The sequence below is a fragment of the Podarcis melisellensis genome, assembly GCF_964234715.1.
Source record: "Podarcis melisellensis genome assembly, chromosome: 14".
Classification (NCBI taxonomy): Eukaryota; Metazoa; Chordata; class Lepidosauria; order Squamata; family Lacertidae; genus Podarcis; species Podarcis melisellensis.
Window position 1 is genome coordinate 6,527,938 of NC_138546.1, and position 26,760 is coordinate 6,554,697.

At 47.8% G+C, this 26,760-nt stretch overlaps 2 protein-coding genes across 3 annotated transcripts in view; one reads left to right on the forward strand and one right to left on the reverse strand.

Moving 5' to 3' along the window:
* Positions 1-26,760, forward strand: part of SLC5A10 (solute carrier family 5 member 10) — a 98,940-nt gene that overhangs the window by 23,127 nt on the left and 49,053 nt on the right. Inside the window, exons 6-9 of the mRNA XM_081889194.1 lie at positions 3,044-3,149; positions 3,943-4,023; positions 9,290-9,495; positions 19,812-19,947. Of these exons, the coding sequence (XP_081745320.1) occupies positions 3,044-3,149; positions 3,943-4,023; positions 9,290-9,495; positions 19,812-19,947 (529 nt within the window). The remainder of the gene's footprint in view (positions 1-3,043; positions 3,150-3,942; positions 4,024-9,289; positions 9,496-19,811; positions 19,948-26,760) is intronic.
* Positions 9,481-26,760, reverse strand: part of FAM83G (family with sequence similarity 83 member G) — a 42,049-nt gene continuing 24,769 nt past the window's right edge. Inside the window, exons 4-6 of one of the 2 annotated variants that reach the window (XM_081889136.1) lie at positions 26,395-26,519; positions 23,136-24,657; positions 9,481-10,017 (exon numbers count right to left, since the gene is read on the reverse strand). In XM_081889136.1, the coding sequence (XP_081745262.1) occupies positions 9,619-10,017; positions 23,136-24,657; positions 26,395-26,519 (2,046 nt within the window). In that variant the 3' untranslated portion in view covers positions 9,481-9,618. The remainder of the gene's footprint in view (positions 10,018-23,135; positions 24,658-26,394; positions 26,520-26,760) is intronic. The other variant, XM_081889137.1, reaches the window with a different exon arrangement.

The window sequence follows — 26,760 nt, forward strand, 5'->3', positions numbered from 1 at the left end:
ACATCCTAAGGAAAACGGGGACATTCCTGGATCAAGTCAGAAACCAGAATGGCTTCTGTAAATCCGGGACTGTCCCTGGAAAATAGGGACACTTGCAGGGTCTGATGTAAGATGGTTAGTTACCATGAGTGCCAATAGCAGCTAGTTATATTGCCCCTCTTTCAAGACCCAAAGAACTCATCCTCTGTGGTGCAATGGGTCAGTGCATCTGGCTTTTAACCAGAAGGTTGGTGGTTCGAACCCACCCAGGGATGGCTGTGGGCAGGATTTCTTCACTGCAGGGCATTGTACTCAATGGCTCTCGGGGTCTATTCCAACTCTATGAATCTGTGCGTTCAAGAGAACATAAACACCAGTGTTAATGCATTTATACGACTGGTGGCCTCTGACCAAAAGACTGCAGCTTTGAGACATGACCAAATCATCCAGAACTTCTGGTCCTAACCACAGCAGCTAACAGCTTTTAACACAGTTTCTCTGCCTCCTCTGTGAATTCGCCCAGTCCTCTTTCACAGCTGTTGGAAGACACCACACCTTGTGGCTGTGAGTTCCGCAAGTTAATTTGCTGCTGGGTGAAGAAGACTTTCCTCACATCTGCCATGAATCCACAGTTCCCACGTTTCGTAGGGTGGCCCCTACTTCTAGGGATATCGGCTGAAGGGGGTTTGCAAAGGGGCCTATCACAAGACCTGATGGTTCTGTCCCACAGCAATTGTTGGCAGTCAGTATCGCCTGTACCCTTCTGTGTTTGGAATCCAAAGCTCTGAAACTCCCCCTGGGTTGGGAGACAGAAAGGAATCTCATTTGGTGAGCCGGGTGGTTTCTCAATGGTTTTCTTTGTGCCTACCTGCCGTTGGGCGTGCCTCTCCTCCCTGCCAAGCCAGATAATGAAACTGCGATGTCGAAAATCTCGCCTGGAATTTCTTGCTGCCTCAAAACTGCCCCTTAAGTCTTGTTGACAAGCAGGCCTGTGTAAGAGTATCAGCCACTGACTACTTGGTCTCAGTCATATCTCCCCACCCTGGACTCCAACTCCCATCGGACCCAGACAGCTTTCACTCACCAAGCTTTCCTCCAAAACAAGTTTCTAGTTCTCATTGTTCAGGCGGAAACACGTTTTTCCCTTCCCAAATGTGTTGTTGAGATGCTCCAGCTCCAGATTTTTTTTAAAAAAAATAAACTTTATTTATTATTGCATTTATACCCCATCTTTCCTAAGAGGAGCTGAAGACAGTTTGCTTTTCTCCTCCCAATTTTATCACCACAACAACTCTGTAAGGTAGGCCAGGTGGAGAGGAGAGGGTGTTGCTCTTCCACCCAGGTCCTTTCTTTATATATACATTTTTATTGATTTTTTAACATATCAGTTCCAACAATCATACAACATATCTTCTCATCTTATACAATGTTTTAGACTTCCGTCAACACCTCTGATGATTTTCCGTTCTTTATCACTTACTCTGCATTTCTTAATTTCTATATTACATTTCATTGTCCTTAACTAATAATTCTTTTCATAGTCTTCCTTGTAATATTTCAAATAATCCACCTTACAAAACTTCTTCCAGTCCTACTAGCGTAATCTGTTCTTCACAATCACTTTTCAAATAGTTCATATATTTACTCCAGTCTTCTAAGAATCTCTGATCCCACAGGTTTCGAATCCTTCCTGTTAATTTATCTAATTCTGCGTAGTCCATCAACTTCATCCTCCATTCTTCTTTCGTCGCCCGGGTCCTTTCTTGAGGGTTTCGCACAAACGTCCGGTTTGTCAGATGTTGGACCAGATGGGAAATTGGCCTGATTTAGCAGGCGTTTCTTATGTGTCGGAATGTGATGAGTCCCCTATCAGGTCACATAACAGGCTGGAAGTTAACACATGCAACTCCTCCATTCCACCCGAGTGATGGGAACCTGTGGAATTTGTAGCCATCTTCTGGCTTTAAGACCTGGTCTCTGCTTGTACTACGAACACAGGGCTAAGACTGCTGATCACCCCTCAGGAAGGAGCCCTGCAGAATCTGACCAAAAATTACAGTCGGGTTTTGTGTTTTCCACAGTGGGGCAACCAGATGTCCCCATTGGGAAGCTCTAGGCTGCGAGCAACACCTTGGCAGGGAGATTTCAATAGGGCGGACCTTTGCACCTTAATACCTAGAAAGGATTCACCTGTGGATTTCTACCTGATGTCCAGACGTTAAAAGGCACAAGAGCCTCGGTCTGCGGAAAAAGTGGCAACCTAGGCCAGTGTGGTGTAGTGGTTAAGAGCGGTAGTCATGTAATCTGGGGAACCGGGTTCGCGTCTCCGCTCCTCCACATGCAGCTGCTGGGTGACCTTGGGCCAGTCACACTTCTGTGAAGTCTCTCAGCCCCACTCACCTCACAGAGTGTTTGCTGTGGGGGAGGAAGGGAAAGGAGATTGTTAGCCGCTTTGAGATTCCTGAAGGGGAGTGAAAGGCGGGATATCAAACCCAAACTCTTCTTCTTCTTCTTCTTCTATTGCTTCCCGTGCTCATAACCCAATATTGAAGGACAGCTGGAAATCTATCAGATGAAGCAGCTTCCTTTGGCAGATGGTACTGAAATAACTATTAAAAATAATAATTCAGGTGTTAGTTTAAAGCATGGGTAGGCAAACTAAGGCCCGGGGGCTGGATCTGGCCCAATCGCCTTCTAAATCCAGCCTGCGGACAGTCCGGGAATCAGTGTGTTTTTACATGAGCAGAATGTGTCCTTTTATTTAAAACGCATCTCTGGGTTATTTGTGGGGCTTGCCTGGTGTTTTTACATGAGTAGAATGTGTCCTTTTATTTAAAATGCATTTCTACTTGTGGGGCATAGGAATTTGCTCATTTCCCCCCCAAAAAATAGTCCGGCCCCCCTCAAGGTCTGAGGGGCAGTGGACTGGCCCCCTGATGAAAATGTTTGCTGACCCCTGGTCTAAAGCATGGCAAAGCTCTGAAGCGGCTTTTGCCTGTCCTAGCTGAGCATCCCCCCCCCCCGCAAAAAAAACCCCTGATGGTGTCTCTCTTTACCCCTGCAGACTGACCTCTATTCAGGAGCCCTATTTGTTCAAGTGTGCCTAGGCTGGAATCTCTACCTTTCCACTGTCCTGATGCTGGTCGTCACTGCCATTTACACCATTGCAGGTAAGATGCACGGTGGATCATAATCCTCCAACATTTCTCCCATGAAAATAGGGACGTCCCATTCCTTAATGATGATTCTATTATTTATACACTGCCCATCTGAATTGCTTGCCCCAGCCACTCTGGGTGGCTTCCAACATATAGGTAAAGGGACCCCTGACCATTAGGTCCAGTTGCGAACAACTCTGGGGTTGCGGCGCTCATCTCGCTTTATTGGCCAAGGGAGCCGGCGTACAGCTTCCGGGTCATGTGGCCAGCATGACTAAGCCGCTTCTGGCAAACCAGAGCAGCGCACGGAAACACTATTTACCTTCCCGCCAGAGCGGTACCTATTTATCTACTTTCACTTTGACGTGCTTTTGAACTGCTAGGTTGGCAGGAGCAGGGACCGAGCAACGGGAGCTCACCCCGTTGCGGGGATTCGAACTGCCAACCTTCTGATTGGCAGGTCCTAGGCTCTGTGGTTTAACCCACAGCACCACCCGCGTCCCTATTTAAAGAGGTATAAATGTATAGTACAGCTGAGACTGTCATCTAACCTCCCAACAAACAAATCAGAAGGAATGGTGCCTCGCAAGACGAAATTAATCCGTTCCGATTCGAACCGCCAACCTCCGATGGGCAAGCCCTAGGCTCTGTGGTTTAACCCACAGCACCACCCGTGTCCCCCCCCCCAAGTTCTGAAGGGCTCCCTCTGTTAGAAACACGGAGAGGAACTGGAAGCACCCCAAATTATGCTGATTGAAACTCAGCTCTGCAATTCAGATCTGCTCTCCCTGTCTACTGTCTGCAGGTGGGCTGGCGGCTGTCATTTATACAGATGCTCTGCAGACTCTCATCATGGTCATTGGAGCCACCATCCTGACAGTAACAGGTAAGGCCTGCCTGTGGGGGCCTGACTCTGCTCCCCCTCCCACCCCCCGCCCAAGGAAAGATCATAGGATCTCTTCTGACTTGCACCAGAGTGGTGCACCAAAATACAGGACATTCTGGGATTCAATCAGAAACCGGGATGGCTTCCGTAGTTCCGGGATGTCCTGCTCAAATCAGGATGGTTGAGGGGTTATGCATCTCCCACTTCCTCCATTGCCTGTTTTCTAAATTGTAATCTCCTTGGGGCAAGGACTTGTCTTCTGACTCTTCATATATATACGGCACAGCACTAAATAGACAGGGAAAGAGTGAGAGCTTACAGAATGAACACAGATGCAACTTTACACCATTTTTGGAACATTATAATTTTATTTTATCTTTTTACATTTGTAAACAATTTCTTTGGAGGCTGTACAGTGAGACAAACTCCCACAGCAACTGCATGAACCAGTTGTGTTGGAGTGTGTATCTAGTTAGATTTTTAAAAGAAGTCTTGAGAACAGCAGCACATCTTTAACCTTGGAGGAAGTTTGGCGATTTCCTGTTCCTTATGGGTGCAAAGGACATTGCATTTATACGTCCCTAATGTCCTGATTCCCCAAGGGCAGTTCTTTAGTTTCTCTATTTTCCCCATGGAGTCAGAGTGGTTTAGTGAGTTACTGGGGTAGGAGATCTGAAAATAACACCAAGATATTTCACACCTGGCACAACCAATGCACCCCCTTTGGTTTCATGGGTAGATGAGTCTAAAAAGCCCGGGACATTTTCCATGACCCCTCTAGCGCAGTGCTTTCCAAACTGTTCATGCTGGTGACACACTTTTTAGATGTGCATCATTTTGTGACATGGCAATTCAGTTTTGCTAGCAAACCAGAGGTTAAACTAACCCCTTTCCAACCCTGATGTGGAGCATTTGCGGAACACACTTACACATTGCAGCCAGCACACTAATGTGTCGTGACACACAGTTTGGAAAGCTCTGCTATGCGGCTCATTTACCAGAAGTAATGTATTTAGCACGGATTCTGAAAGTGTATACTCGAGTGTATACCTCCGGCTTAGTTTGTTCAGAATTGCGTATACAGTTCCAGAGTTACAGTGGTGCCCCGCAAGACGAAAAACCCGCTAGACGAAAGGGTTTTCCATTTTTCGATGCGCTTCGCAAGACGAATTTCCCTATGGGCTTGCTTCGCAAGACGAAAACGTCTTGCGAGTCTTGCGATTTTTTTCGCTCCCCCCCTTTTTCTAAGCCGCTAAGCCGCTAATAGCCTTTTAGCCACTAAGCCGCTAATAGCCGCTAAGCCGCTAATAGCGCTAAGCCGCTAAGCTGCTAATAGGGTTGCTTCGCAAGACGAAAAAACCGCTAGATGAAGAGACTCGCGGAACGGATTATTTTCATCTTGCGAGGCACCACTGTAATGCTAAATCCACAATACAACCACAAATAATGCGGTTATAGGTTCACTACCGTGATACATCACTACCCAAGTTAAAAATGAGGAGAAAGAAAGAAAGAAAGAAAGAAAGAAAGAAAGAAAGAAAGAAAGAAAGAAAGAAAAGAAAAGAGAAGGGCTGGTTCCTCTTCTATCTTTCTGGGGGTGGGGGGGGGAGAGAAAGAACCAAAGGGGAAATGGATGACACTGTCCTGTGGGTGCCCTGTAAATAAAAAGGAAATAAAACAGGGAGTTTCCATGCTAAACCCCTAATGAGGAAGAACTGGACTGTAGTGCATGGCTTTCTCTCTCCAACCCCCCCCCCCAGAAAGAAAACCCCATGATGTTTAGTATATACTATCTGAATTCAAATCCATGTCACACAAGTAAAGCACACAGCTCCACCCCTCCTGCCAAGAATAATGGGAACTGTAGTTTGCTTGCAGTTTGTGTAAAAAGGTAAAGGGACCCCTGACCATTAGGTCCAGTTGTGGCCGACTCTGGGGTTGCGGCGCTCATCTCGTTTTACTGGCCGAGGGAGCCGGCTTACAGCTTCCGGGTCATGTGGCCAGCAAGACTTAGCCACTTCTGGCGAACCAGAGCAGTGCACGGAAACGCCGTTTACCTTCCCACCGGAGTGGTACCTATTTATCTACTTGCACTTTGACGTGCTTTCGAACTGCTAGGTGGGCAGGAGCTGGGATCGAGCAACGGGAGCTCACCTCGTCGCCGGGATTCGAACCGCCGACCTTCTGATCGGCAAGTCCTAGGCTCTATGGTTTAACCCACAGCGCCACCCGCGTCCCTTGCAGTTTGTGTAGGCTGCTGGAAATTGTACCTTAGTGAGGGATAGACTACAGTTCCTGGAATTCTTGGGGGGCAGAAATCCACGACTGCCAAAGGGGTCTAAACATGCTTGAAACATGTGGTATGTGGACATGATCCAAGTGGGTTTGAGCTGCAGAATAAATTAAGAAGGTTCCGAGTAAACCAACGCACACCGTTGCTTTTGTTTGTAATGATCGTTTTAGTGAAAAGCTTGTGCAGAGAAACTTATTGCATCCCAGGTCAGTTAATGGGTGTGGGCGCCATTTTGGCTTTCTGACCTCAGTCACCCCAACGCCTTGAACCGGCCCCCACAGCCCATTAAATCAGCCGATACTCTGGAGCTTACATCTAAAGCCACCATTGAAGGGGGACGGATCATGTGGTAATCCTCCCACGCCCTGGTTGGGTGGCTCGCTGCGTGGTTGCCATGACGAGGCTTTGAAAAGAACCCGGCCACTAATTCCTGTTGACGCTCAAAACAAAGGCTGCAAATCCTGCCCTTTTTGCAAACTGCTTCAAATCATTAACTTTCCCGAGAGAGCGGCCTTCATCTGCGGTATTTGTGGGCGCTTGTTTTGGTTCGGGACACGATGTCTTTGCAAAAGCGGGCTTTCGTCTGGGGAAGCTGTTGGCTCACCCTGGAAGGGTTGCAAACCCCGGGGTGACTCAATCCTCATCATCATTATTGCAACTTTTTGGGGGTGCAATCTGATTCAGCCTTTGCTAACCTTCCATGATGATCAGGCAACATCAGAAGCAGAATGCTGATTCGGGCAATTGATTCCCTTTGCCTAGGACTGCATAGGCCGACCTGCTACCTGTGATCCCTTTAACTGTAAAGGCCATAAAGGTGTGAATCTCAAAACTTCTACATATGAAGAATACGTTTACCCGCTTGTCTTGTGCCAAGGCCCAAGAGGCTGTAGGACAAGGTGAGATCCTGGCTGCTTACAGGGCAAGGTGGGACAAAATTCAGGCAGGACTCAAGGCAGGTTCCGCCTCTGAATTTGGCCCAGCAAGGAACAAGTTGCAACCCATCCCATAATGGAACCGGGTGTAACCTGATTCTTCTCGCCAACTTTAATTCAATTTAATAATTCAATAATTAATTTAATGCTTGACTTAAAGGGACACAGCCTTTCCCAACCATCTCCTACTGCAGGCACCCCCAAACTCGGCCCTCCAGATGTTTTGGGACTACAACTCCCATCAACCCTAGGTAACAGGACCAGTGGTCAGGGATGATAGGAGTTGTAGTCCCAAAACATCTGGAGGGCTGAGTTTGGGGATGCCTGTCCTACTGTGATGGAGCAGGGAAGGTTCAGGTCTTCCAGGGTCTCCTACAGCAGAGTCCTCTGAGTCAGAACACATCCCTGGAGGGGGCGGGGTTTACCCCACAGGTTAAGTGGGTAGCAGCACTTCTGGGGCTGGCCCTATATAGAATCATACGCCCATCCTCTTTAGGTTCAGAGTCCTCAGCTCCATCACCTGGTTGAAGAGGAATCCGACTCCTAGTCCCTGATCAGCTGTACCTCCCTGCCCAAAATAAACCCAGAAGCGCCTGCTTAAATGTTTTAGGAATTGCCTTGCATTGCAATGTGGGCCGCCTGTGCCCAGTGGGCTATGTGTGGCCCTCAGACACCCCCCCAGTGCGGCCTTTAAAGTCCTAAACAGCCTCAGTGCAGTATACCTGAAGGAGCGTCTCCACCCCCATCGTTCAGCCCAGATGCTGAGGTCCAGCTCTAAGGGCTTTCTGGCTGTTCCCTCCCTGTGAGAAGTGAGGTTACAGGGAACTATGCACAGTGCCTTCTTGGTTGTGGCACCCGCCCTGTGGAATGCCCTCCCGTCAGATGTCAAGGAAATAAACAACTCTCTGACTTTTAGAAGACACCTGAAGGCAGCCCTGTTTAGCCCTGATGTTTTATCGTGTTTTTAAGATTCTGTTGGGAGCTGCCCTGAGTGGCTGGGGAAATCCAGCCAGACGGGCGGCGTATAAATAATAAATTGTTATTATTATTACTCTCCGACCTCTGGGTGGGCTGACACAGTTGTGATGGGGAGGACGGCACAGGGGGAGATGGTCACCTCTGATGAAGATGAGGGCCAGTGTGCAGAGGGCGTGTGTGTGTGTGAATGGCCCCACCCACCATTGACTCTAGCCACACCCACAGGCTTGCAGCCAGAGGCGCCAACTTGAGCAGAAGATTGGGGGGCCGGTGATGCATGCATGACATGTGTGGGATGCCAGGGCGTGCCAGGGGTGGAGCCGAACATGATGGCAGTGAGGCTTCAATGGCTGGAGGCTCTACTCTGGCACTCAGTCTCCTCCTGCTGCTGCTGCCACACCTGGGGGCTGCTTCCCCTCCCCGACAGCCACTGAAGCTGCGCTGCGCCTGGCTTTGCGATCGGCCTCCTCCACAGCTGATTGTTCTCAACACTGGGGGTGAGCTGGCCCCCCATATTTTGTTGGAGGGGGCGAAGTGATCTGGGCCCCTTAGAGTTGGTGCCTGTGCACGCGCACACACAAACACACACAGCTCCTTACCTGTACTACGCATCGTCCTCAGGGGCAAAAAGCTTCCCTCTCCATGCCTTATACCAAATCCATCCAGGCTAGAGTGTTGCCTACACTGGCTGGCAGCTAATCCCCAGGGCTTCAGGCCAAGTATATTCCCATCAATTACCACTAGCTCCGGCCAGTCTAACTGGCAATGGCAGGGACCAAACCTGCAACCTTCTCCCTGCAATGCAGCCCCTGCTCCACCGAAGGGAGCGAGAGATTTCAGGAAACGCATCACACCCATTGTGCTTGCGAGTTCTCCTACCAAATCCCCACTCCCAGGTGCTGGAACAGGAAAGCGTGCCGACATTGCACTAAGGCGGTTATTTTTCTTGCAATGCTAAAAGTCGCGGTGGGAAGCGAAGGAAGAGGTGAGCCTTTGTTCCCGTTTTGGTATATCTATTTGAAATCATTGCCTCTCCCCACCCCCTCTATCCCCTGCAAAGCTTTCGGCGAGATCGGCGGCTACCAGAACCTGGAAGAAGCTTACTTAAAGGCCGTGCCGTCTAAGATCATCCCCAACACAACCTGCCACGTGCCCAGGCTCGATGCGATGCACCTCTTCCGGGATCCCGTCTCTGGAGACTTGCCCTGGACCGGAATGACCTTTGGGCTCTCGGTCGTGGCCACGTGGTACTGGTGCACAGACCAGGTAAACCCCCCTCTCCCCGCCGGGCGAGCGCACTGTTGCAAAGCAACCCCACTTTCATGGGGGGTCCCTCTCCGGACCCCGGCAGGGCTCTTTCTCAGCGTCCCAGGGCGTCCATCTCCCGTCCTATTGCTCTTTGTGGTTGCTGGCTCCTGGCTGTCTCCTCTTGGCATCGGACCAGGGAGACACCTTGTTCTTTAGGTGCTTGGATTCCGACAGTTTGGACAGTGGGATGCCAAAGGGTGTCCTTATTTCTTCCGCCGCCCTCTGGGCTTCTGCGGTGGAGATTGCTCGTGAGGGGCTGCTCCTTCCTTGGGAGAAGCGGCCGGCTTGTGTGTTCTTGGAGGTGCCGAAACCTTTGCTCTGCCAGTACGGCTGGCCGGCTGGGCCTGGGGGTTGCTTCTTGGCCCGGCTTCCGTCCTGCTGGTATTTTCCGTCTCCTGGGGTTTTCTGATGCGGGGAACCACTTTTGCCTCTTCCCACAGACATTTGCACCCTGGACCCGTAGCAGAGCAGTTGTGGCCCCTGTTTGTGAAGCACGAAAAGGGGAAGAAAGCTGTGAGCAGTCATGTTTTGGGTATTCATTAACACTGCAAATTTATTTTCTGGTATTATTTACATCAGGGGCCAGGGAACTTCAGGTTCAGGGGCTAAATGTCCCCCTCCAGGCCTCTCTCTCTGGTCCCCAGGACTCCACCCTAAGCCCCAAACTCTTAACATATTACAAGCACACCAGGATCCTCTTTTCTGAGTAGCTGGCAGACCTCTATTCTCCTTGCCTCTTTCCCCTACTCCATGGGGGTGAATAATAATATCCTACCTTACATCTTGTAAGGATGGCTCAAATAAAGCAGGTGAAATATGCTGAATATGCTACAAGCCCTGTGTAGTAATAATATTGATAACCACCATAATCCATCACTGTAGTTATTTTATAGCCAGGACTATGGGTGATAACATGTTTAGAATCATGATATATTTTTCTTAATGCTGGTGGTTCAGAAATTTTTGCATATAAATAAAAGGAAATGAAAATAGTTAACCCTGGATGGTCATCTGTCATGGATGCTTTAACTGAGATTCCTGCATTGCTGGGGGTTGGACTAGTGACCGCCAGGGTTCCTTCCAACGATACAGTTCTATGATTCTGTAACCAGGTACTGCCGCACTTTGTCTTGGATCAAGGAGTCTTGCTGGCTGCCAAAACCTTTGAGCCAGAGAGACTTTTCAACATGTTGAAACAACCAGGCAAAATTGCAAATATTTAGACAGCGACACAGACTTATTAGGGTGCCACACCTGATCAGCAAACAGGATCCATGACAGATGACCTGGAGAGGCTGGGATATTGCTAAGAAGCTTTCTTATATCAGGTCTTGTTGACACAGCACAGCAAAGCCTAATTAATGGGTTTCTGCGAATGCAGCGATCTGGGCCATTTTTGCGCTTCCTCACCACGATTCTTAGCTTAGTCCACAGGTGGGGAACCTCAGGCTATTGCACCAAATGCAGCTTTCCAGATTTCTGTATATTGCCCTCTGTTTGGGGACCCTCTCTTGGCCAAACCCTCCTTGAGTGCTTTTTGCCTGGCTTGTGTGGGATGTGAAACACATAGCAGCCAAGATTGGGGTCGGTAGCCATGTTAGTCTAACACAGTCAAAATAAATAAAACAAACAAACAAACTGTCCAGCAGCACCTTGGAGACCAGCTAAGTTTGTTCTGGCTATAAGCTTTCGTGTGCATGCATACTTCTCCAAATACATAGCAGTCAAGTACAACATTCCTAGAATGGACATGCTAGGAGATGCTTTGTACCAGCCAGGAGAAAACTTCCCGTTTCCTCCTGAGCTGGGACAAACTTCTTCTGCATGTGACTAGTGTGTGTGTGTGTGTGTGTGTGTTTGTGTCCTAATCTGGGGAAGAGGAGCACACCATCTTCTTTTGCTCTTCTCTCTTCTCCGGTTTGTTTTTCTCTATGTGTGAGGAGAAGTCACTTGGGTACTAACTCCCTTATGGGATAGTTCCACATGTATATATACTTTTGTAACCTAAGTCTGCCTTCAGGGATCTAACTGTGAACTGAATGAATGTGAGTAAACTGCTTTTATATTCACTTTAATAAGATTGTCGTGTTTATTCTTTTCAAGAGGGACAAGAAGGGATCTTACCAGGAATCCTATATTTAGAGGCTAAAACTAGCCTGCAACAAGCAAACCGCTGTGCATTTAAAGGGGAATGTTGAAACTCTGCTAAGATATAGAACTTGCTAACGCAGGTTAGGAAGGATATCATTAAACAATATACCCTCTCATGCCTCCCTGAACATTCCCACAGTTGGAACATGTCCATGAAGTGTAATAACGCCGTTTGCTTGCCTGAATGGAGAGATGCTACATGTGGGAATGTAGAAAGCTTTGACTTTTGCACAACTGGAATGCAACCTACTTTGCAAAGACATGAGTTGCATATGTTGCTCCACCCACTTTTGCAACAGGCCTCTAGAAATTTCCCCATGAGGGAATGTGGCCCAATATAAGGCTCCTCAGCCCTGGCTTAGCATTATGTCTGAACTGAATACTATTGTTTGTTTCTTTCCAACAAACCATAGTCTGTAAAGCCAATCAAACCTTGGCAAGAGAGTGCAGCTTCTCTGAAGTGAGACAAATGTACTTTCTCCAAATATGCACATTTGTGTGTGTGCAGTTTTTCCATTTACATTTTTAAAAGCAATTTCCAGATTGGCTGGGGCAACCCAGTTAGATGGGCAGGGTACAAGAAATAAAATATTATTATCATCATTTCCAAGAACTACAATGTCCTTTCCCCCCCTCTTTGAAGACAGTAGAGTCAGAACAGTGCGCCTTTATTCTAAATGTGGCAGCATCATAGATGAGCAAAAGTGCATTATGAAATTAGTGGATGCCCCTCATTTCTTTAACATTGGGACTTATCAACGGCTGCAAAGATTCCAATTTCTCTCTCTCTCTCTCAGCCAACATGGCATGCAGCGAATAAAGATATTGAAGAATTCTACTGAAAACAGGAGTAGAATCTCCCATGTTCAGAATAGAAATCGATCCAATGAACACAATGGTTATTTCCTGCTGTTGCTTTCAGTCCACCAATGAAATATAATTGATTATGTTCCCCTCCCACGGTCCTTGCATTGCATCTCCTTTGCATTGAAACGAATGGGGTGGAATATCGTAATGACACAGTAACTTATGTCATTGCATAAATTACGTAAGCAACATAATTTCACCACAGCAGGCAGCGAGGTGAATAACATAGTTTTTTGGCAAAAGGCAAACTGCAGCGGTACGGAAACAGCCCTGCATGAGACAAATACAGGGAGGAATGAAAAGAGATGCCTTCTTACATCCTCAGCTGTGAATCATCTGAGATATGCTTCATTGCCAGGAAAAAGGCGAAGGCAGGGCTGGCTGTTGCCTGATCTTGCACCAAGCCAAGGTGAATCATGCACTTCCGTTGAGTCACAGGAGTGCCATCAAAAGTCATTCTGCATTTCCCCCGCTTATCGGATGCAAGCAAAGGAAAGCGGAAGACTTAGTTTTCCTCTTCTGTGGAATGGGAACAATAGCACAACAGCCCTGTGAATAAGGCCTGGGTGGGTTGACTTTAACAGATAATGAATAGTTACGTTCTGCTTTGAAGATGATGAGCCTGCTGGAGCATCCCTGTGGTTTTTTTTTCAGCTTGCAAAAGCTAAATTTTCACCTGCGTTTGAACACTACCTCCCTGTTGCTGCTGCTGCTGCTCTCTGTGTGTGTGTCCTTTTTTGACGTTGGGAGTCAGCCTTCCTGGTGTTATTATTCAGCACACTAAAATCTATATACCACCCCATCACAATTTTCTCCAAGTGGGGTGCACCAAGCTCAACAAATGCAGCAAAGCTAAATCCAGTTAAAAAACCTAACTTATGACACGTGCGGCTTTCAAAACTGCAGTTGTCTGGAAGAGAGTAAGAGGTGTTTAACTTCTGGGTAAACTTGCACAGGGCTTTAAGGCTGCCACTGAGATCTCATAGGAAGAAAAGTTCTGCCCTGTTATTCTGCAGGGTCTTCTGTGCCAGAAATGAAATTCACATGCTGATAAGAATCAGGGATTCGAAAAATAATTTGCGAAGCTGAGAAGCCAGCTGGAATTGAGGAGAGAGATGGGGATGAACCAGAGGAGAGGAGGGATCATGTCCTCCTCAGTCTATTTTTATTGTTCCAAATAAAAGGCCCAAACTAGACTTGTCTTACCTGCGCATCCTCTCTTTGCTTGTTCCCCAGAGAAGTCCAGTGCCTGCCCAGGTTAATTGCTCTGGACTAGTGCAGGGGAGAAATTCATTCTTTTGCCTTTAATGGCAACCTACCAAATTAACTCTCCCCAGAGTGTGAAACATAGCTCTCCTTTGCAATTGTCGCTTCTCCCGATTTGGTGATGTGGTTCTGCAGCCAAAGAAGGCACAGGAAATTCCATGTGCATTAGGGCACACTTCCTTTGTACCCCGGTTTCTAGGCATGGGCGTGAGAAGTTTTTCTCTTCCACCGCTGCTTTCCCGCAGCAAACCTGATAGAAGTTTGTTCCGATTCAGCGGCAAACGGCAGGTTTTCCTGGGGCAGGATGAACGGAAAAAACCTCTTGGTCCCATGCTTAGAAATCTGGGACAAACGGAAGTGTGGAAGAGCCCTTAGTGCAGTGGTTCTCAACCTGTGGGTCCCCAGATGTTGTTGGACTACAACTCCCATCATCCCTGAGCTCTGGCATTGCTAGCTAGGGGTGATGGGAGTTGTAGTTCAACAACATCTGGGGACCCACAGGTTGAGAAAGGCTGCCTTAGTGGAAAGGGACGGATCACTGGTCTAACTCAGCTTTCTATGCTCCTGTGATTCCAGCTGGCAGCATCGCTGGCTGAATTTCATTTCTAGGACAGGAGACTAGGAATAAAGGTAAAGGGGACCCCTGAAAATTAGGTCCAGTCACGACCGACTCTGGGATTGCGGCGCTCATCTCGCTTTACTGGCCAAGGGAGCCAGCGTACAGTTTCCAGATCATGTGGCCAGCATGATCATTCTGGCGAACCAGAGCAGCACACGGAAATGCTGTTTACCTTCCCGCTGGAGCGGTACCTATTTATCTACTTGCACTTTGACATGCTTTCAAACTGCTAGGTTGGCAGGAGCAGGGACCGAGCGACGGGAGCTCAACCCATTGCAGGGATTCGAACCGCCGACCTTCTGATTGGCAAGTCCTAGGCTCTGTGGTTTAACCCACAGCGCTACCCGCGTCCCGGAGACTAGGAATAGCAACCCGCAAAACTACAGTGTGTTCTGTGTTGGGAGCTCACCACCACTTCTTTAGGCTTGTATAGGTTTGAAAAGGGCAACACAGATGATCAAGGGGATTGGTGCAATTTTCCCGAGATGACTTTTTCGTTTAGGGAAAAGGCAAGTAAGCAGGGACCACTGTTTATAATTTTTGTTGCATGTCACGGAGAAAACGGGTAGAGAAAAGTTTTACTCCTTCTCTCCTAACACTGGTGGGCTCAATGATTGAGCTGAATGTTGGAAGATTCAGGACGGATAAAAGAACGCCCTTCTTCGTACAGTGCATGGTTAAACTATGGAACTCCCTCCCACAGCTCCTGCCCATCTAGCAGTTCGAAAGCATGCCAGTATGAGTAGATAAATAGGTACCGCTTTGGTGGGAAGGTAAACAGCGTTTCTGTGCGCTGCTCTGGTTTCGCCAGAAGCGGCTTAGTCATGCTGGCCATATGACCCAGAAGCTGTACGCCGGCTCCCTCGGCCAATAAAGGGAGATAGGCGCCGCAACCCCAGAGTCAGCCATGACTGGACCTAATAGTCAGGGGTCCCTTTACCTTTACCTAAGGCTATTGATGGCTGCCAATCACAATGGCTGTGCTCTGTGCTTCTGGATCCCAGTTGCTGGAAATCACAGGAGGGGAGAGTTCTCCTTACATCTTATGTACAGATCCATTGCACGTTGACTTGGAAGTATGGATGGAAGAATCTGACCATTTTGGCTTCTCTCATACATGTTTCTCATTCTTCCAATCCTCTCTCCACGGATCTATATCTGTGGAGGTAATGCTCCACTTTGCGAAGGCAAACCTCACACCAGGCATGCAACAGTATGTCAAGGAGTGTTGCGCCTGCTCTCCCTGACCTTTCCCCTTCTTGGCTAGAAAATAGGGTCCCCCCCCCGACTGTTTGTCCTCTCACAGATTTGTTTACTAGACATAGCGCTTGGCTGGAGCATGACCAGAGACACAGACATAATCAAGTATCAGGGGGAACATTTTAGAGAAACACCTGCTGACACGTGTATTTGCTAATGCTGGAAATGTGCGTAGATGGAAATACGTTAAGTTCAGGGTGGTTTCCTACTGTTTCCAATTGTTGACTTCTGCTAATAAAAGGAACCTCGGCAGGACTAGCCGGCAGCTTGCTTGGAGCTTCCTTGCCAGCGTGCTCCTGCACAGCTCACCTACATCCAACCTCCTGGCGTCTCCGTTATTCCTACATATATCACTTTGTGATTTTTAAAAGAAAGTTATCCTGAAAATTCACGGGAATTTGCAGATTTCTCCTAATGCGCAAGTTTTTGTCTGCAATGTTTTCATAATACGCACGTGTTTGCAAAGCAACCCCACCTTATAAATTCATCTCTGTATGTTGTTTTCAACAACGTATGCATTTGGGTGGGCACTTTTACTGGGTATTTGCATTTTTGCACACATTATTTGGCTGGAAAAACCACACTGCAAAATTTATGTCAGTGAAAATTTTGAAGGACGGTTGAGTTTCAGTTCATGCATTGATGGAGAAAGTGTGAACTTAGGGTAAAGGTAAAGGGACCCCTGACCATTAGGTCCGGTCGTGGCTGACTCTGGGGTTGCGGCGCTCATCTCGCTTTATTGGCCGAGGGAGCCAGCATACAGCTTCCGGGTCATGTAGCCACCATGACAAAGTCGCTTCTGGCAAATCAGAGCAGCGCATGGAAATGCCATTTACCTTCCCACCGGAGCGGTACCTACCAGCACTTTTGATGTGCTTTCGAACTGCTAGGTTGGCAGGAGCAGGGACCGAGCAACGGGAGCTCACCCCATCGAGGGGATTCGAACCGCCGACCTTCTGATCGGCAAGCCCTAGGCTCTGTGGTTTAACCCACAGCGCCACCCGTGTCCCGAACCTAGGGTAGTTTGCCTTTAAATGTCAACTGAATTGAATTCCCCCTCCATCCCTATGTGGAATGGAGTCCCACCATGCCTAGTGGAACTTCTTCCCTTGTAATGGTCCAAAAGACTGCAGCCCTCAGCTCTCTGATGAACCTGAGAAGGTCACCAGCATGCTTAGTCCTGTCCATCAACAGCAAAGTGGGAAAATATGGACAAGACAGGCTTTTGTAAGCAACATGCTCAGACACCCACGTCATCTTCAAAGCAGAATGCATGCACTCATTGTCTATTAAAACAAACCCTCCCAGGCTTTACTCACGGGGCACCGTGCAATTTAAATCCTCCCCCTTTAATATTAATCACCAGGCAATTGCTTTTTGCATCTGAACCAGCCTTTAGCTACCCTAGGAAGAAAGTTAAGAAATATGCCGTATTCTGGACATACCTGTCCTTGTGGTTTAAAATGGGCTGTAGGCTTGGTACATGTTATTATATATTGAAGTGTGTTGAGAGAGCAACACTTTGGGGCAAATTTTAGGGAGAGGTGGGGAGAGGCCTGACTGCGAGCCTGTAATTTATCTGCTGGATGGACAAGATAAATATGTAACTGCGGAGGCCGTGCATTTTCTGTCTGTAGTAACTGAGGAGAGGAGAACATTATTTGAGAGAGGATGTTGTATCTTGCCAGGAACATATTTCAGAATCTTCTGCTTGTTTTATGCCATTCTTCATTTAGGTTTCACAGAGTTTTATTCAGATTGGCATCATTTTGTTTTATTTCATTTTAATATTTCGTAACAGTGGAACAATCTTTTCGCTTTAACGGAGCATGTTGTGATCTGCCAAGGATGGTTGGCATTTTAAGAATGTTTATGTTGTAGTTCATCTAAGTTAAGAAATAACTTCATTCTATTTTGATACTGTATTTTTTGTGGTGGTCTGATGACTGGGCACAAATGGATGAATCAGAGCTGAACTGAACCATTCTCTAATGAGCTCCAGGTGGCAAAGGAGGATGGGGGGCAATTTAATTAAAAGGGACCCCTTTTTCCCATAGGGAATTTGCTGCCATCACATGTAGTTTGGTCCCAAGTTCACAGCAGAGGCACAATTTGATTGGGGATTTATTGCTTTAGAACACAGTTCAGTACTGGGCTTCAGTGGATCATAACCACAAAGTTTTATTTTTAGGGCAAATGAGGATATTTGTTTCTCAAGCAACAGCTTCTCTCTCCATGGATGATCTGCTCTTGAAGCAGATTTTGATAAGGATTTGGGGTGGAGGCGCTGTTCAAAAGAGAGAATGTTGAAAACAGCAACAACCAACCACGGTTCCTGTTTCAAGCTCCTGGTTGCATCAGAAGCAGCTTTTTGCACGCTGGTGAAGTTCTCCCAAGTCAGATTCAGAAAAAAAACTTTGCGAGTTTGTCCATGCCAGACTCAAAGGAGAGATGAGCTTTAACAACCCCCAGAGTTATTTTCTGGCTCAGATTGAAAGCTGAGCCCGAGAAGGATTTCTGGTTTCTCCCTTTATCCTGCCTCTCCCCAACTTGATGTTCTCCAGATATTTGGGGCTACAACGTCCAACTTCCAGCCAGCTGTTGGGAGAGCAGATGCAAAGCTGAGCCCGATAATGGACCTGGAGGTGGAAGCGGTTCTCCACACCTAGCACCATTGATTTTTGTCCTTGCAGCCTTTTAAATTCTCCCTGTACACAATGAAATGTCGCAACGTCGCTCTATCACATCAAACAGTGGAATATTTTAGAGGCTGAAATTTGAATCATTTTTCTGGACGTTGGCTTGTAAACAATGATCTGGGGGTTCCCAAGATCTCAGCCCTTTCTGAATTAATGCGAGATGAGCGTGGGAGAGCCCATCCACCTTTGTTCAGGATTGTGTGTGCAAGCTGCAATTCTATTGAAGCGCAGCAAAAACTAACACCCCCCCAAAAAAACCCCTAGAATTAGTTGTCAAAAAATGCAGGATTCAGCTTCCTGAAAATATGAACTTCCATTGGGTATGTTTCAAAAAATCAATTTTCTAGCTTTTTTTTTATTGTACTAGAGCATAATTTAAAATGTTTCATGCCAAGTGTCATTTAGCCCTGCCTATATTGGTTTTATAAAACATACAATCAGCCCTATTGAATAAATAATGGGATGCTATGGTTAAGTCTCTCTCGCCTACAATGCCAGCCACCTTTGTGGGAAAGAATTAAGGGAATCGACCGTAGGTAGCTACTTGCATACAAGATCCGCAGCTTTGATGACAATTAATTAAGGCTGCAGTGTGCAATTGGCTGGATGCGTTGATTTTTATCAAACAACCTTTTGATTAAAGCTGGTGTCCTCCTTGATTTGGTAGTAGATTTTTAATGTAAGAATTAATAGTATCTGCAGTTGATGGGCACCATCTTAAAATGTAGCCTGCTGTTGAAAGGGAATATCAACACGTGTTGCTTTGGGTGCCGCTAGCAAGCGGCCCTCAGAAGGTTGCAGAGAAGGGAATGTGGCCCTTATGCTGGAAAGGATTCCCAATCCGTGAGGTACCGTATTTTTCGCTCTATAGGGCACACTTTTCCCCCTCCAAAAATTAAAGGGAAATGTGTGTGCGTCCTATGGAGCGAATGCAGGCTCCTTGGCTTCAGCGATAGCAACGCGAAGCCTCCAAAGCGCAGAGGCAGCACTCCCTCTGTGCTCCGGAGGCTACGCGTTGCTTTCGCTGAAGCCTGGAGAGCCAGAGGGGTCGGTGCGCACTGATCCCTCTCGCTCTCCAGGCTTCAGGGATAGCCGCCTGAAGCCTTTGGAGCACAGTAGGAACTCACATTGTGCTCCAAAGGCTTCGGGTTCCTTTTGCTGAAGCCAGGAGAACAAGACTCTCCTGGCTTCAGCAGAGAGGGAGAGCTGCGCAGTGCCCCTTCAGCTAAGCGGGAGGAGAAATGGAAGGGGCTCCGTTTCTCCTGCCGCTTTGCTGAAGGGGTGCTGAGCAGAGAGGGAGAGAATTTTTTTTCTTGTTCTCCCCCTCTAAAACAAGGTGCGTCCTATGGTCCAGTGCGTCCTATAGAACGAAAAATACGGTACATCCTTTTCTCTCTCTCTCTTTCTCCCAGGTCATTGTCCAGAGGTCTCTCTCAGCAAAGAACCTCAATCATGCCAAGGCCGGATCCATCCTAGCCAGCTATTTAAAAATGCTTCCCATGGTTGTCATCATCATGCCTGGAATGATAAGCCGGATCCTGTATCCAGGTAAGCTGCAATAACCCCAAAGAAGGAAACTCAGGGACCCAATCCTTACAGTTTTCTAATACTCTTGAGGCACCACGGAAGGAGGAGCTGTCACAGAGGCAACAGGCCTCTTCTTCTCTTGCCTCTGCCCATCAACTGTTACTCTGAGGTAGACTTTCCCTGGACTTGGAGGCTCCATTTAGATACCATGACTAGTAGCCATGGATAAATCCACCCTCTGTGAGCTTGCCCAGTCTCCTTTTTAAAAGCAGGTGTGGGGAAGCATATTTGTTGGCAGTTCACCAGCAACAAGTTGTATTATACTTTTAAAAAATATGTAAAGGGGTGGGGGCCCGTGTTGGCCTTGCGTTCTTCCTCTTAAGTAATAGGGAGGGTTCAGTGGAACATGAGGTGATAACCTTGTATATGATGACGGCGGCAAGAAGATTATATTGCAAAGAAATGGAAGCCATGATGAAAGCAGACAATGAAAGAGAATTGATTTCATAGTAGCGTCGACAGGTCAGGAGCACCCCAGACTCTAGAATTTCAGACCTCAAACCTGACACATAGGGGGTGGATGTTTGTGATGTCATGAGGCAGATCCTGGTTATCCCTCCTCTGCACTCCCTCCCACCACTGAGCCCTGGAGACGGAAGTTAATTGGGAGAGGAGAGGACTCCACAAGGGTCCATACAATAATTTGCAGCCAGGTCTTTCCAGGCTGAAGAAGCTTGCATGCTGCACACATTGTCTTCTTAATCATTTTTTAGTATTAGAGGGACCCTTGCCACCTGGAGGGGGCCAGGCAAACCTCGGGGGCTTTCAGCCAGTCCCGGAGAACTGGCAACCCTGTTTGGTAGGGTTTGCAATCAGAGGTGATTTTGAAAGGTTCTCTGCACTCTCAATGGCAACGGGCAGCTCATCGGAGGAGCCCAAAACACCTGGCCTTTTTAAACGCCTTGCAAGCGTAACAGAAACCAGCCTGACCCAGTCCATAATAGCATGCCAGGTCAGGGGACGCGGCTGTGTCAAGACTTCAAAGGCATCGGCACGCCCAGCCTTGCAAAAGTCGACCGGCCTCTGGGAGAGGGAAGGCAAGTTGAAAGTATCATCAGCATCTTAAGTGGCCAAGCGCAGGCAGATAATGTGTTGTGCTTGGCTCAGATAAGTTTTCTTTCATCCAGAGAACTATGTTCTTACATCACCCACGGCTTGCAAGCCTCCTAAGCACAGCTACTCAGAAGTAAGGGTGCAATCTATATAAGGATGGATATATCTGGCAATTTAGGCGCTCTCAGTTTCTCGTTTCCCCAATCTTAAAATCAGTTCCTACATATTTCCGCAACAGTCCGCAATTACTATTTCTTTAAGGGGGCAAAAATTAGAATCCTCATGAAAACCAATCAACATTTTAGTGCGAGTTTTTCTTAATAAACATATTTTTGTATGCAGTTTTGAACAATATGGACTTTTTTTTTACAAGCATCTTCCTCGTTAAGCTACACCAAGTTTAAAAGATCCCATAGTGTTACCCCCTCCCCCCAAATGTGTATTATTCTAACAGGAAGAACAATGAAAATAGAAATAATGAAGTTTTATATTTCCATATATACACATACGTAGGCGAGGATGCAACTGGAAATGTACAACTCTGCAAAAATATGTAACTTGCCATGAGCCTATTTATTTCTTGCCGGCTGGGCAAAACCTGAAATTTAGCCAAATAAAATTTATTGAGAGGCCCCTTGTTATCTGAGGCTCTAAGCTGCAGCTTACTTAGCCTGTTTGCAAATCCCACAAAGCCAGCCATTGCAATGTTGACGAACAGACGCCGCCCTCCCTGTTTTATAGCGTGTTTGTGACGCTCCTCTCGTGTGAGAATGCGCCCAGCCATTTATGCTTTTGATGACCGCATTTGGAACAAGGAGAGACAGCGACGCAGCTTAAGAAGGGTGTGTTTCCGTGGGCAGGCTGGGCCATGCCTCACTCCGCTTTGCATAGGTGGCAAAATCCACACACACTGCTCTCGCTTAGGTGCCAAAGAGGCTGCCGTGATTTGGGACGGCAGAGGCCTGAGTTCCTGCAGGCCTGGGGCTGTTCTTCCGATTTCCTAACATGGATCAGCTTCCCCTCAAAATGCAGCGGTATGGGAGGAGCGGAGGCCGTGTTAAAGTGTCAGAGTCTGGCAGACGTATCGCCTCTGGCGACATGAAATTAAATGATTACGTGTGGGGCCTGCAACAAAATGTTGCAGCGGTGAGTCCTCTTCCTTAAAGTGATCCATCCCATTTTCTCTTCCACCCGGTCTTCTGTCTCGTTCCACCTCTACCCAACAACAGCCACTGAAAGTGGGTGTTCAGTCCTTTGGTGGGCACCCACCCTCTCCCCTCACCCCCAAAGACTTGTTTTTCTAAGTATTTATTTGTCAGGGTGCTGCTGATACCTCTCTCTTGTCAGTGCGTAGTTTTGCTATGGCTGCATAAGAACCAGCGTTCGGAGAACTGAGATCGCTCTCACTTGCACCCAGTGTTAGGCCCCATGTGCTCTAAGCCGTTCGAAGCAGTATCCTTTCACTTTAAACAATTGTGGTTTCCTTTGAAGAATCATGGGAAGTGTCGTTTAAGGATGCTGAGAGTTTTTAGGGCACCTCCTATATTCCTCCCCAGCAGAACTACCAGAGGGGTTAACAGGTCAATGCTTCTCCTTAGAGAACTCTGGGAATTGTAGTTCTGTGAGGAGGGGAACCGGGGTTTCCAAACAAGTTGCAGCACTCTTAAAAAAACAACAACCTGCAGCTCCCAGAATTCTTTGGGGGAAGCCACAACTGTTTGAAGTTTTAAATGTATTGTGTGAATGTGACCATAGTTCTCCGAGTCGTCTACCATTTTGGAATGCACAACCAAACCAGCTTTTTGGCCAAGATCTTTTGATGACTCTCTTGGCGTCTCTTACGCCAGAGTTCCCACCTCCAGAACCCGGTGCCTTCCTCCCATCTGCCCCACCCAGTGAAAAATACAGATTATCAGGTGACAGTCGCAGTCATTAGCACAGCAATCATGCATTGGGATCAAAGCTATATTATTACAGGTTTGATCCTATATAGGTTTGACCTCTATTAGCTCTCAGCTGTGCTTCGTGCCGTCTCTTGTTACCTTACAGAACTTTACAACAAGCTAAGTGTAAAAGGGTACAACAGATAATCCTACCTGTGGAGCATTGCTCAGACAGGTATTGTAGCCGTCGGGCAAAGCATGCGGATTACGGTCCCTTCCCAAAACACACCTAATCTCCTCCACGCTGTCGCTTCTCCTCCTCATCTGGCTGGCTACCCCCAGGCTTAGCAGCGGCTGGGGGCTCCCCAGAGGACTGGGGAAGGTGCCTCGGCTCACGTAGGGCTCACTCAGCTTCCTCTGAAAGTCTGGGTGGTGCTGAGGGCTGTGGCCGCCTCCGTTGGGGAGGAAGTCAGAATTGGTCCTCCGCAGAGGCCCACAGGGCCGCCTCCCCTTGCAGTATTCATCGGAGACGGAGGACGCGTCCGAGTGGAGGTGGCTGTGGTTGGTGGCGGAGCTGCCGGACAGGCTCTCGTGGTCGCTTAACGTCACATAGTCCTCCTCTTCCTCTTCCTCCTCAGCCTCGCCCCCTTGAACCCCGTTCACGGGGAAGGGGGCTACTTCCTCATAGACAGACGCCTGCCGACTGAGTTTGCAGCTGCTCCTTGCATCGGGAGCCTGTTCGGGACTCTCATTCTGTGTTGCGTTTGTGGCCCCGGTCCCCGGATGCTGCGTTTGGGTGTCCTCTGCCGAAGCAGCTCCGTCCTCGGCACGTACAGCTTTTGTGGAGATCAAGTCCGTCACGTGGACTGTCCGTGGTTTGGGGACTGGGGGCGCAGCGCCCTTGCTGTCCACTTGGCCTTGAGTTTGTGCGTCCAGCGGCTGCTTTAAGTGCTGACTATTGGCCAGAGTGGCGAACGTCTCTCCATTCCTTGAGTTTCCTGGAATCTTTTCTGTGGGGCTGGCTGTGGGGTTTGGACGAGCCTCCTGGGTTTGGGCCGGGGCAGCGGTGGCATCGAGCTGCTGGCAAGGCATCACGGCAGGCTGGTTATCGTGGCCTCTTTTAGCCTCTTGGGATTTTTGCCTGAGCATCTTCTTGTTCTGGGTGTTGGCTTTTGAGACGTCGCACACCTTGATGCGGTTCATCTGCGACAGCTGGATGTTCTTGATTTTGGGGTCGAAAATGTTGATGTAGCCCAATATCTCGCTTCCGGGTTCTGGGTCGGGTTCAACCCAAGTTGGCAGGTACTCAAACATGTTGGCTTTCTCCAGGTTGAGGAGACCTGGGTGAATAGGCGGCGCCGTCTCGACGATGTCGCTGGGCCTCTCGGATACCCGAGCCTCTGGGATGGCTTTCTTCTTCGCTTTGGCCTTCTGCTGCTCAGCGACGTTCTTGTCGCTGCTGGCCTTGCTGTTGTTAATCTGCTCGGCGCTCTTCGCCTTGACGAGGGCGTACTTGGGGTTGAACATTTTCTTCACCACGGCTGGGTTCACGGGGGCGAGAGTGGGCAGTATGAGAGGCTCTGGTTCCGGCTCCTCTTCCATGGGGATAGATTTCAGGCTGACCCCCCGAGACATGAGGTACAGCTCTTGGAACTGCTTGTCAAATGCTTCAACCACCTGTCCTGTGAGGACCGAGATGATGTTCCTGTCGGTTCTCGCAGCGGACCAGGTGAAGCTGGGTAGGAACAGATACAGGAGTTATTAATGACTTGGTGTCTGCCCCTTCCTGTATTTAGATGAAAAGAACAGATCTGCTAAAATCTGCCTCCCAATGGCCTAGTTTGCACTCAATGGCAAACCATGGTTTGTTTTCATCTAACTATGGGAACTGTGGGTTTGCTGGAATGCACAAGCCCAGCAGACCAACGATGGTTTGTTTTCATGGCAATAAACCATGGTGTGAAACTGTCTTACAAACCATGGCTTTAAATAGGATTTGATATTATCCCCTAACCTAGCAGTTTTCTTAAACATGGACACCCTGTCTCAGATGTTCGCTGAGCTACAGAAGCTCAAGACAAGAGCAGCTGGGAAACAAACCAAGTTTTGAAGAAGTTATACAGTGGTACCCCGGGTTACATACGCTTCAGGTTACAGATTCCGCTAACCCAAAAATAGTACCTCGGGTTAAGAACTTTGCTTCAGGATGAGAACAGAAATCATGCTCTGGCAGCGCAGCGGCAGCAGGAGGCCCCATTAGCTAAAGTGGTGCTTCAGGTTAAGAACAGTTTCAAGTTAAGAACTGACTTCCAGAACGAATTAAATATGTAACCAGAGGTACCACTGTACCCAGTCTGTGAGATTATTCATGGTTTGTGGAACAAACAATGGTTAAAGCAAACTATGGCTTGGCGTTGCATGTGAATGCAGCAGTAGTAAAGGCATAATTCTGAAGAATAAAAATCTTACAAGAGGTGTGTGGATTTGTAGGCTCATCAAATCCTGCTCTGTCCTGAAAACAGACCCCCCCTTAATTAATTTCTAAAACTCATCACCTGACTGCCTCCTTCCAGTCATCTGAGGCCCAAAGAATTTCATGATAATTAACAAAGAACTGATATAATCATCAAAACTGAACAAAAAATGCAATCACGTTTGCCATAACAATGGGAAAAAATGTAATCAAAATGTCAACCAGATAATAAAAACATGGATGGAGCACTTATGCTAATTATTGCTCGACTGTCAACTATAGATGCCCACTTTTGGTCTTGACTTTCTGTTTTCTGGTATGGAAAGCATAACAGTCAGTGATGCGGCACTGTGTTTGTGTGTATTTATTCTAACACTTTACAAATATTTCTAGGCCACTTTCCTATTGAAAGCAACAGCCAAAGCGGAATTTTGATATTAGTTGCTGGCCATGCAAATAGGACTGAGATGAAGATGGGGATTGGTGTATTGGCTGCAGGGGCCAATGCACTGCATCAGTGGAAGCAGTGGAATACAAGTGGGATGTGCAGCAAAATGTCGCAAAAGGGTTGCCGCGTCCTAACAAAAGTGTGTGGCGCCTGTGACTTGTTTGTTCCTCAGATCGAAGCAGCTGAGTGGGCCTATTTGGGGTAAGGTGGACCCCCCCCCCAGTAAACTGGTCCCAAGCTCTGCCTCCACCCCCATGAACCGCTTCTGCTTAAAGTATTGAAAGAGGCTGTGTGAATTTTTGCATTTGTGTCCGCTGTAGAACCATAGAGTTGGAAGGGATCCTGAGGGTCATCTAGTCCTACCCCCTGCAATGCAGGAATTTTTTTTTGCCCAAGGCAGGGTTCTCGAACCCATGACCCTGAGATTAAGAGTCTCACACTCTGCCAACTGAGCTGTTTCACACGGCACTGAATTCCTTATCAAAAACTGCGAGGAAAGCAGCAGATTCTCGGCTGGTCTCTAAGGGGCGGTGTCTAGGAAGTCCACGTACCTGTAAGAGCCACTCATGGCTTTGTCTCCATCCACAAACATGAACTTCTGTGCCAAAGCGCCCTTAAACTTTGTGGCCGAGCGGGTGAAAAACTCTGTGCCTCCGGTTGTGCGGACTCTGAGATTCTGTAAATGCAAAGGAGCGAGGGAATGAATGAACGAACATCTTGGGGAAGCTACAGCCCCCCAGGTTTCTGTGTGCAAAGGCTTGTGCTTTAAATGTGAACTGGATGAGCTTTAAAATATATGCCCATTCTCCCCTTGTCCACCCATCCCTCCATTTCCCCCTCCCTCTGTCGTTTCCTTGTGTATATTTTTTATTTTTAATAAACACATTTATTTTATATCAAAACAACTCCAAGCAATA